Here is a 12,320-nt window from a genome sequence, read left to right as displayed (position 1 = left end):
AATAAAATTTAACCAAGGATTGAAAAATCAGCCCTAGGAAGAATACTCGACGATGGGTTTGAATGAACAGATTTCTAGATTTGAAACTATGTAGATGTACTATCTACCTACATAGTTTCAAGCTAGGAGAAGTAGACATAAAGAAACGATTCAGTAAGTTTTTACAGAACATCTATACATATAATAAATCTGTAGAAGGGTCAATTCTGTACATTGAAAATATTGAAAAAATAAATAGCAGGGGGTGTTACTGGATCGATACCAAACCCAAATATGTGATTAAAAAATTTTTTGTCTGTCTGTCTGTCTGTCTGTCTGTCTGTCTGTCTGTCTGTCTGTATGTGAAGACATCACGTGAAAACTACCGGTTCGATTTCGATGAAACTTGGTATAATTATACCTTATTATCCTGGGCGTAAAATAGGATACTTTTTATCCTGAAAAAATACGTAGAAAAAAAATAATCTTAATTTTTCAGTTTTATCCATAGACGTTGTTCCGTAGAACCGCGAACACACGTTGCATATTATTATAAGCCTAGCCGTATTTGGGTCCAATAGATATGTATTTATAAGATATCATTTTCAGAGTTACTCAAAATGGAGAAAATATAAACCATCCACGCGAAGACCGACATCCGCGCGGACGGAGTCGCGGGCGGAAGCTAGTTTTATATAAATTGATGTGAAATATACACACGAATAAATTAATTATTTATATTCCATAAATGAAAAAATGCAGTAATGAAAATGAAAAAATTCAACAATTCATATTTTAAGAATGGATGGATTTTCAGAGTTCAGAGACCCAGTCAAAGAATAAAAGAAACATTATGTAGGTATATCATTATAAAAATAAGCGTTTTAAAATAATCCACCCAACCTTATCCATACAATAATACACAAAACATATTATATGGGTATTGGGTATTTTATTACATACAACGTGATCATTTTATTTTATTTTATTAGGCAATAAATAATTTTTGCATATGTTACAATATTATAATCTGTGCATTTTGTATCCAAAAACAGACAAGTAGGTAGGTAGTAGTTTTTAATTATTTTTTTTGCAGCAAAAACATTAACACGCAACTGTTATGCTCGGGGTAATGATTGACACCTTTGAACCTATAATTCATGAATACCTAACTATATTCAAGTCAATTATACGTATTTTGCTTGTAATTTGTAATTGCGTAGTATGTAGATCGTAATAGAGGTAGGTATTTGTTCTTCATTCGGGGTCAAGCACGTCAATATAAAATATAGATTAACTGATTTTGATTTTAAAACTATTTGAAGAAAATTTTATAGTAGGTGTAACTCCTTAACATACGCAGAAACGTTGCAGAAACATTGAGTTTTATTACTACGTATAGAGGAGACACCACGAAGAAAATCTGTGCGCCAAGCGCGGCCGCGGCGGCGGCGCGGGGCGGCTAGTGAGTCATAGATTAAGCGATGTCATCGACTCACCGCCATAGAGGCGAAACTTCGTAAATATTCTGCCTATTATCAATTAAGAACAATCAATGTAACAAAAAAAAATATAATTAATCTAATAAATAAACATCTTTCATATCAAATTTCTTTGCATTTTGCCGCATTACTTGAATTATTACTGCAATATCGTAACACACTCGAGGGCATATTTGATAAGTTTCATGATTTTTTGCTTTATAACAAACAAGACATGAACACGACCATCGCGCTAAAGCGAATGAGTGCAGAGAGGCCATTTGACCTATGTTGAGCGGAACTAAAGTGATGTAGGCTGTGTCGTCTCCATACGTAGTAATAGTATCCCAATGGGCAAAAACGCATGACTAACAATCAAAATACTATTTATTTAATTATCACTAATATTGAGATGATATAAATTTATAAGGAATACAAAAAAATCGATCACGAGGCGGGACTCGACTTTATAAAGCATTTGAATGCCATAAAAACCAAAAAAATATAAATTCATTGAGATGATATTACTACGTATGGAGGAGACACCACGAAAGGCATATTTGATGCGTTTCACTTTAAAACAAATAAAAAAGTTAAGCCATATGGCCTATGTAGGCGGTGTCGTCTCCATATTATGTATATCTCAATGAACATTAAGAATTATTTTCTAATATTTTGTTTTTTCTTCTCTAACTTACAAAGTACCGTACTTACCTACCTACCTTTGTCCTAAGGTTGATATAATATTTTTATGTCTTTATTAGAAACTTTGATAATATCGATTTTAGCACATTCGTTATTTCACACTTTCGAATATTTATCTTCTGTTTTTTTTTTCAGGGCAAAAATTTATGTTTATGTAGACGGCCATTCAGAATTATAAGTGGATTTTTTGTATTCTAATAAAATATACTACCTATATAACAATTACAGGCACAATAATTATTAATAAAAAAAAAATATTTTTATTTATTTTAAAGTTTGCAATTTAAAAATGACGAAACCTTTTTGAAAATAATATAACCTCCTTTATTTTAAGTCAGCACTGGCAGTCACAGAATGCATATATTTTTAAAAAAGGAACGCGTGTTAAAAAAGTTAACTACGAACGAAATTATTTCGGCGGGATAGCTATTTTGTGTTGTTCATTTATTTTTTTCATACGGAACACTACATTAAAATTTAAAAGAATACTTAATTGAACTTTATAAACAGTGCTCTATTTTACATAATTTGCTATATTCAACGAAACGAATAAAATTATTTCTTAAGCATTCGTGGCTATAAATAAGAGTGCCTGTCGAGGAATCCTCACTATAATTAGTAGTGTGTTGAAAAAGGGATTTTTGCAAAGGTAACTTTGGTTTTTATAGATTTTAATCCTTTTTATACTCTGGTAAATTAATAACTAGTCAAAGTGCATAAAATCAGTGTTTAATTATTTAAATAACGTACAATTTGGAAATTTCGATGTTCTAATTATTTTTATTGTTGACATTTCACATTACCCCCTTGTCTGTTATAAAATCTTTAGAAGAACGATGTCAAAAAAATCGCATCTGTGGACCCCGCTCCTGGAGCTTGATTATACCGTGACGTACCTTCTGTCGTATTTTTTACAATTGTATATCGTAAACTATATCTTTCCTACTCAAACTAACACAAAATATCAACAGAAGAACAAGGATGGCATACATCCACATGTTTACATAACAAAAACGTAGCTACGAGCGTCTCTAGCGCTTTAAAAAGTTACCGTCCAACGTCTCGATTTCGCGCGCAGCGCCGACAGCGTCATTGGGTTTAGTCATCGATTTTAGGAATGTTTTACAAAGGTTTCATATGTCTTTTATTGTTTTAACGATTCGTAAATGAACACTATGCTTTATCATGACATCTGTCATCAAATAAATGTAACAGAATTCATCCTGTCAGGTATCCAAAGTTCAAGAGGTACTTTTTTCAAGTGCTTTTTTTGTTGTTTCATTTCTCGTAACATAAAAACTTCTTACAGCCAAAACTCTTTTGTAGTCAAGTATAAGAACCGAACTTTAATATAAGTTAATAACCTAAGCCACTTGGATTGAAGAATAATTAACGGTCCCTATTTTTTGCCCGGCGCTCGGCCGCTCGGAATGGCTAATGTTTTTGTAAGCCTTGTATTTAAAAAAAAATGTATAGGAATGAATGGTTTTTATTATTTAATGAGTTTGTATATGTATTATTGTAAATACAATAAAACCTTTTTGTATGAATAATTATTTATTTATTTATTTTTAACGAGTTTTGTACAATGAACTAAAAAAAATTGCTCACCCTGATTTCAAGCTAGAATTACTTATTTATTGCAAAGTAATTTATGACTAAGATATCTTTTATATATTAGCTTGTTTCATAACGATTCGAACGATATTAGTTATACAAAGTAGCTCCCTACAAAATTTTAGAGATATCGTCATTGTTTATAACTCGCACGGTTTCGCGCTGACCACGCAGAATGGCCTTCACAGATGCGCGAAACCGTGCAAAATGGCCGCCACAGCTGAAGGGGTATTAAATATTTAAAATAATAATATGACGTGGGAAAAATAAAAGGGTAAATTAACTCTGAATCTGATCTTTCCAGGATTATTTGATTTTTTTTATAATATTAAAGATAAATTTTCTTAATTATAATATTTTAGAAAATATAAAGTGGTTTGTTTAATTTACATATTTTCTGCTTAAAAGATGTCGCCGAAGCCTCAAGAATCGTCTCCAGCTGAAAATCTGGTGTTGACGGACGGAGGGAAAGTCGTCATCAGTGGAATATCCGGGCTGTACCCGCAGTCTCAAAATGTTCCGGAGTTATCCGACATACTGTATAATAAGGTAATTTCAAACATTTATTTATACTTCTATTAAATCGGTCCATTAGTTTTTTACCGAATTTTCACAACCAGCTTTCTATAATATTCATATAGTTGATCAAATTTTGAGTGTGACGATTGATTTATATTTTAATTTGTGAATATGTTTGACGATAAAGAAGCAAAATGCCATCGTTCGGAAACTTCTCTCTTTTTCCTTAGTTATATTATTAGCGGAACATTATAAAAGTATAGTATTTAATAATAAATTCTGAACGAAACATAAAATAGTTTTCTCAATGAAATTGTACCTAAACTAGCGTTAGCTTCTATTAAGTATTCTATACCTAAACATTACGGAGATGAAACGACTCAAACTCAACACAAAAGGCATTTTCCCTTCTCTTAAAAAGTCTAGTCATTAAATAAGTATTGTACTTTTTATAAAGAAAAATCCAGTCTCCTCTGAAGACTGTCGTTGGAAATATGACCATCCTGAAGTGGCCCAATACACGGGGAAAGTGCCCGGGTTGGATTTGTTCGACGCTCAGTTCTTCAAAGTGCACTATCGTCTTGGAAACAACATGGATTCGATGTCCAGGAAACTTCTGGAACAGTCATTTCAAGCTATTTATGATGCAGGTAATAAAAATTCTCTGTAGAAAAAAAAATGTGCGCGTGTACTAGTGTACGTAAGAAGTGTAACTCCTCTATGACCTTAATTTTCAAAAAATAATTTACTATATGCAACTTTACAGAAAAACGCCGAATCACGCGTGGTAGGGATAAGAAAAAGATGGCGCGTAACGGAAAAATGTTACACAAAATTTTTTTCCAACCACGATAAAGAAGTTTCACTTCAATAATCAGGATGAATAGACTTTTATGTTATTGTATTTATATTCGTGTCATATAGAAGGCTAGAAGATATTATTTGTTGTTTGTTGATATTTGTTCAAGGTAGTAGTAGGATTTACTTTTAGTTCTTGAAGCCTTTTTGAGAAATCATAGCTTTGGTGAGGTAGTCAATTCGGTTTTATTGTGGTTTTATTGTACAGTCATGAATCATGACCATATAAATTAGATAATATATTCTATATATCAAATTTGATTCACTTCACTTAGTTTTAAACTTTCTCTAGTGCCCGTAATAACATAATGTAAATAATATAATATATCAATATATTCGTAATAATATTTTACATCATACAATTATCTATAAAGTCATATTCGACTTACTATTTTAGGTGTGAATTCGGATCAGCTTAGTGGCAAAAAGGTCGGCGTGTATATAGGATCATGCTTTTCAGAGACAGAAAAATCTGCTTTCTACATTGTTTCTACGAAAACTGGTTTTGGTATTATGGGGTAAGTTTCTTTCACTTTCATGAAATAATTAATGCAATATTATAATACTTCATGTCTTATACAATTTTAGTACGGTATGTGGTAATTGCAAGGTAATTGTCTGACCATTGACATCTTGAAGGTGACCTTATATTACGCCGTGTAATTTTTTAATAGACGGATAAGTTTCAGCGAGGTTTAAAACATCGGCCAGTAGAACTATTTTTGTTACAATAATATCTAACCTATTAAAAATCTAATGTGTCCTTAAAATTTCACAGATGTAATAAAAGTATGTTCGCCAATCGTGTTTTCTATTGGTTGAACGCGAGAGGACCATCTATGGCAATAGACCGGTCCTGTTTTAGCTCTATAGTTTTTTTAGTTAGTTAATCCTTGGTCTAAAATACATTAGTCGTATAGCGTAATTAATAACCATTTCATAAATAGGTTTATTCACCTCCTTTGACATTTCAAAGGTGACCTTTTTATTAGTTGTACAAAATTTCATTGAAAAGATAAGTTTTAACCCAAGTTTGAAAATTAGAATGATTTTTGTAACAAAATGGAATATGAAAAATAATCATTCCAGATGTAGTAAAAGTATGTTCGCCAATCGTGTATCCTATTGGTTGAACGCAAAAGGTCCATCTATGGCCATAGACCAGTCCTGTTGTAGTTCTATAGTTGCTTTGGAATTAGCGTATCAGGCCATGAATAGAGGAGATGTTGATGCTGCTCTTATTGGAGGGGCTAGCTTGTGCTTGCTTCCACAGTCTTCTGTTCATATGAGAAGGTAATATTATTATATATTATATGTTTTTTTTTTGTTGGGTATATCGTTAAAATTATAATATGGTCCATTTTTTATGTATCCAGGACTATATTAATTTTCCAAATCTATTCTATAAGTTGTTTTTCTATATAACCTGTGTAAAATATCATTGATATTCTTAAAATCATGTTTTTCTAAGTAGGATTATTTTATGTGCTGAAGTCTATTTCCACTTGGAAAACACACAATCTTTTTTACAATCTCATTCCCGTTTAAACGTAATTTCACTTAAAAATTTGTATCTAAAACTTTATGGAACTCACATATTACCTACATATTCATAGTGTATACACATACATACATAAGAACCTATTTAAAAAAAAACTTACTTGTATATAATTAACTTATCAATAAATTTATGATAGTTTATTCCAGAAGGTATCATGAACATAAACAACTACTGTTATTGATTTTACATATATATAGTAAACATGATGTTAATATTAGAAAATTTATTCAAATTATAATCGTATACAAATGTTAGTGTTGAACTTTTATTGCCTACATTATTTCCTCCTTCCTAAAATTGGGTTGTTTCAATATTTCTATTTTATATATTTGAAGTGAAACTTCTTTGGGCGCGTTGAGAGTAAAATTTTAAGTATCTTATGGTATCATTGAATCTTGCCAAAGATGTTTTACTTCTGACAATGGTGCTCGGCACACACGATCTTTTTCTCTTGAATTTTTCATAGATTTTATAGCATAGATGATTATTTCAGAGTGATGTTGATCAATCGTGACGGTAAAACGAGATCGTTTGATAAGAACGCGTGTGGTTGCGCTAAATCTGAAGCTATCAATGTGTTGTTCTTGCAGAAAAAGAAGGATGCTCGCAGGTAAGATATACGGAAAATTGAATTATCTTTGTCAATATAATTTTAGATTGAAAATATAAAACTCCCTGTCTGTCTGTTTAGCTTGATAAATTGTTACGAAGCTATCTTGTTATTTATATTTCGTGGTAATAGTGAAATTATTCTCTAGTAGTAATAACTTATTTGGGCAGGCCATACACATAAATATTCTTTAAAGATCTAATCATTAATAGGAAATTTCAATTTACTCGGATTTTTACAAATTGACAAAAATACTGTATATATATTATGTATATATTATATATATTATGTATATATTATATATATTATATATTGTATATATTATGTATCTTTTAGAATTTATGCTGAAGTAGTGCACGTGAAATCTGAGTTCAATGGTCTAGTTGAAGGAGAAAATGGACCGAAATACGGTTTCTATCGAGATTCAGAAAGATTGGCGAATTTCTTGAAACAGTTCTATAAAGAAGCTAATGTTGCTCCTAAACAAGTGCAATATGTTGAAGCTGTTGGTTCTGGTGAGATTAAAAATAATTTTAAAGCTTTTTGTGTGAATTTTTCATTAGATTTGGACTGTTTTATTTCTATAGTCGGAAAAAAAAGACAAAAACGTTTTGTACAAAAAGAAAAAAAAAACGCTTACAAATAAACTAGGAATACGCTTAAAGATGGAAATTTAAATTCTTAAATGTAAATTTGCTTATTGCTGTATAATAATAATTAAAAAAATTGTTTTTTCAAAATAATTAAAATTAGATCACATTATAAGTATAAAAAGATATCACGCAAGAAGTTAAAGGTTTTTCACGTAATGTTGAAATTGTTTATAATGAAAATATTTTTATTATAGGTAACATTACGTTGTCAAACACGTGTACAATTATTTAAACTAACAAAAGCTCTTTCATACGTTACAACATAATATAGTACAATCATAATTTTAGAACAAGATTCTTGCAATTTTTTTCCTCCACTTTTTTAAAAATGGCCAGTATTTAACATAATTAATTACTTCGTACAATATTAAATCTAAAACACATATAAATTTTCCAAATATATCCAAAACAGCAACCCCAGAAGCAGATAAAGCTGAATTAGAAGCGATAGATAGAGTATTCTGTGACAACAGAACTGATCCTCTGTATGTTGGAAGCGTGATGTCCAATATTGGTTATTGTGAAGCAGCGTCTGGAGTATCTGCTATTACCAAGGTAAGTTATGTGTTTGTAGATTTAATAAATTTATTATACACACAAAATAGACAATAAATATAAAAGTAACTGTATAAAACTGACTGCAAGTTTTTAAATTTCATAAATCCAGTGTCTCACTCACGACTAATATAAGGCGAATCTATTGACACTAATTACATAAAATACGACAAACTGCTTAGGCTCCAAGTCGTGCCAAAGAAATATACATACATTCACTTGAAAACATTAACCACCTTCTCTCGTAGGATCGAAAAACGGCGATGCAGGTGGCATCTTCAATGACCATAATAATAAATTCATTGCGTCATAAATTGTATTAATTACTACTCATTATTTGTTAAATTGCACTTGACCTTATATTTGAATTGGATATTAATTTATTCAGTTTCAGGAATAATACTGAAATGTTGATTATATGCATCATTTACCTTGTATGACGCAGAAAACGAAATTCCAAACTTCAGTGTACATGTTGAATACGCTTCTTTATTTTAAAACTCAATTGTATAATTTAACACAATACTTGTATTTATTCAAAAACTTCTATCTTATTAAAGACGTATCAAAATAGTTATGAAAATTCTGGATGTTTATGTAAAAAAACATGATTACATCAGGATATAAAAAGAATATCACCCTAAGTTAATTTTTTTTTTTTAATCTTATAATGGAAATTCTGACGATTGGATAGTTTCTCAACGTGCAAATTTTACGATCTCTAGACTATAAGTAAAACTGAAATAATATTTCAAATAAATAAAAATAAACTAAATTGTAGGTTCTCCTCGCATATCAAAAAGGTCAAATAGCCGCTAACCTCCACTGTGACAATCCTAGAGATGATATATCAGGGCTCCAGAAGGGAGTCATGCGCTTTGTGAATGATCACCAAGCGTTCGGTCGAGGATATACTGCTATTAACAATCTATCTGTTACTGGGGTTAATGCCCATGTACTTCTGTATGGACATTATAAGCCGAAGGTAGGTTTTATTCTTCTTCGTCATCATCATCATCATTGTCATTACCATCATCATCATTAATACTTCCGACTGCAGAGACGGCTACAATCAAATGCGCTTTAGAAGTGTTAATTATATGTATGATGTCGAATTTTTTTACGACCCGTAGGGTTCCACGTGAATCATTCGTTTACCAAAGTTGGAAAAAATCGATATCAAACTTTTTTTTTGGCACAATTTAATATTAATCTATCTTCGAATTAAAAAAAACAAGGGCTTTACAAAATATTTTATACACAAAAAATGCTATCAACATTTCAGGATATCAATAAATACAAGTCCAATATACCCCACTTGATTACACTATCCGGAAGGCAACAATCAGCAGTGGAAAAGATTATAAAAGACTTGAAGACCAGAAACGTTGATCCGGAAGAGATAGCTCTATTACACAACATACATCAGGATAAAATCAGTGGCCATATGGGAAGGGGATATGTTATTCTGGGTTTGTTAAATTTGTTACTAATTCGAGTTTTGGCAATCGAGTATTGGCAATCTGGCATTATTCATCTTCTTCTGTCTTTAATTTTATAGTAACGGTTTTGATTGACGTTAACTTATAGACTCTTCCATATCAAAATTCTTTTCATTGTTCTAAATTTATTATAGATCCTCTCAATCTTTCTTGTTAAAGTTAGCACTTCGCTTTAATTTTCTGTACTAACTTAAAGTATCTAAGCTTAACCAAAATAATTTCCAATACTATTAATCTGTTATAGATACGAATGAAAACAACAAAACGATAACTAGAAAGGAAAGGTCGGATTATTTCCCGGACGTGACCCGTCCGCTGTGGTTCGTGTACAGCGGAATGGGCTCGCAGTGGCCCGGGATGGGAAAGCAGCTCATGCGCATACCTGTCTTTGAGAGGGCTATACGACGGTGCGTTTGAATTTTTATCTAATGTGTCTCTTTTCTATTCTATTTGACCTGATTGTTTTAAGTATGAAATTCTTGTAAGAATTTTTAAATTCGTTCAATTAAATTTTTACATAAATCCTACTAATTGTATCACATTGGCATTCATTGCTTATTGCTTCCAATCGATTATTATATTTAGGTTTACTATACCTCCGTTCAATAATATTGCGTTCTCCAAAGCTGATCTACGCTTAGCAGTGAAATTGTAGTTGAGCAGTGAAATTATGACTCCAGCCAAATTCTGAATAGTTTTTTTTTATACTGCTTTACAATTTTTGTCGAACTATTTAGAGCTAGCGCCCAAGAGCAATTTTTGTCTCTGTAACTATTTTGTCTCTCCCATCAACTAACTCTATGGGCTAGTAAGAAAGTGCGCGCACGTAGCGACGCAACTCTCCATAGAGTTGCTCTTGCGCGCTAGCTCTAGTTAATTTTTATACAAAAATGTTATCTATCTAAAATATCTAGTAACAAATTTCACTAATAAATAGTAAAAATTCTACTCCAGTTGTCATGAAGTATTGAAGCCCAAAGGAGTAGACCTTATCCACATCATTACATCTCCAGAGAAGACAATCTTTGATAACATTCTGCATTCCTTCGTTGGGATTGCTGCCGTTCAAATTGGTCTCACTGATGTACTTACTGAATTGGGAATTGTTCCTGATAAAATGATTGGTGAGTTTTTGAAAATAGGAGCAAACCTAAATTAAAATGTGTATTCTGAATAGCTTGAATGTGTTCTTTCATTCACTTTAACTTCAATAATTGTATCTTTCACGGCTTTTTGAATTGTTTGCTTACTTTCTTTATTATCTTTTTCATGGAATGTCCTTTGAAGTTCTATTTCTATGTTTAATAGGATTTGATTCTCTATAACTGTCTAGATTAATTTTTATTATTATTTAGAATTTGTTCTTCGATTATTACAAATTTACAAATATTTACTATAATTCATAAATAATCTCAGGTCACAGTGTAGGCGAGTTAGGATGCGCGTACGCAGACGGTTGTCTCACAGCGGAAGAGATGATTCTCTCCGCGTACAGCCGCGGGCTCGTGTCTGTACAGACACCGTTTGTCAAGGGATCTATGGCCGCTGTTGGATTGGGATATACTGAGGTAAAATGAGAATTAAAACTGGGTTTATTATATCTGGTCTTTCTTTTCTTTAAGGTAATGAAAGTGGGGTTACATGGAAATGATTAAAATTTGCTTGTAATAGCGTTTTATTGCGCATAGTTGAAAAAGTTGACACTATGTTAATAATATTCCCTCAAAAATTGTAAAATTCCCTTGGAAAACCAACCATTTTCCATTCATTTTCCTTATTATGGATTTTACAAATATTTTTAAAACTTCTTTAGCGGCGTTGGGTATAAAATCTTAAGTTTTTTTTTTAGCCCTTATATTCCATGCGTAAGACGGATACCATTCCAAAATATCAAACATGCTGAACGTTATTAATCAAGTTTTCACTTCTGCCGGCACTCCCGGAGTGCATCCCGTCTTTTTTTATTGCAGATAGCCAAGCTGTGCCCCCCAGAAATAGAAATAGCGTGTCACAACAGTTCTGAATCTGCAACAATCTCTGGTCCAGCGGATATTATGAAGGAGTTCGTTGAATCTTTGACTGCGACGGGCATATTTGCCAAAGAAGTGCCTTCTTCTAATATCGCTTATCATTCTAGATATATTGCCGAAGCAGGTAAGTCTTTGCTTGTGTTAAGACGATAATTTCTTAATTCTTCTTTCCAATTTCATCTTTACTATATGAATCAAATCTGGATATTGCTTTATTTAATACTAGTGGTCCACCCCGGCTTCGCCCGTG

The 12,320-nt window shown here is 31.7% G+C and overlaps 1 protein-coding gene across 1 annotated transcript in view; it reads left to right on the top strand.

Annotated features, from left to right (window-relative positions):
* The first annotated feature begins 2,799 nt into the window (after positions 1–2,799).
* LOC123700013 (fatty acid synthase-like) overlaps positions 2,800–12,320 on the top strand; it is a 28,141-nt gene continuing 18,620 nt past the window's right edge. The window contains exons 1-14 of the mRNA XM_045647098.1: positions 2,800–2,814; positions 4,191–4,331; positions 4,759–4,951; positions 5,557–5,677; positions 6,249–6,452; positions 7,214–7,330; positions 7,667–7,845; positions 8,396–8,538; positions 9,320–9,523; positions 9,824–10,010; positions 10,285–10,447; positions 10,995–11,164; positions 11,457–11,608; positions 12,011–12,194. Coding sequence (XP_045503054.1) covers positions 4,191–4,331; positions 4,759–4,951; positions 5,557–5,677; positions 6,249–6,452; positions 7,214–7,330; positions 7,667–7,845; positions 8,396–8,538; positions 9,320–9,523; positions 9,824–10,010; positions 10,285–10,447; positions 10,995–11,164; positions 11,457–11,608; positions 12,011–12,194 — 2,158 coding nt within the window. The 5' untranslated portion in view covers positions 2,800–2,814. The remainder of the gene's footprint in view (positions 2,815–4,190; positions 4,332–4,758; positions 4,952–5,556; positions 5,678–6,248; positions 6,453–7,213; positions 7,331–7,666; positions 7,846–8,395; positions 8,539–9,319; positions 9,524–9,823; positions 10,011–10,284; positions 10,448–10,994; positions 11,165–11,456; positions 11,609–12,010; positions 12,195–12,320) is intronic.

Source organism: Colias croceus, chromosome 19 (assembly GCF_905220415.1).
Source record: "Colias croceus chromosome 19, ilColCroc2.1".
NCBI lineage: Eukaryota > Metazoa > Arthropoda > Insecta > Lepidoptera > Pieridae > Colias > Colias croceus.
This window is presented reverse-complemented; position numbering and strand designations above follow the sequence as displayed.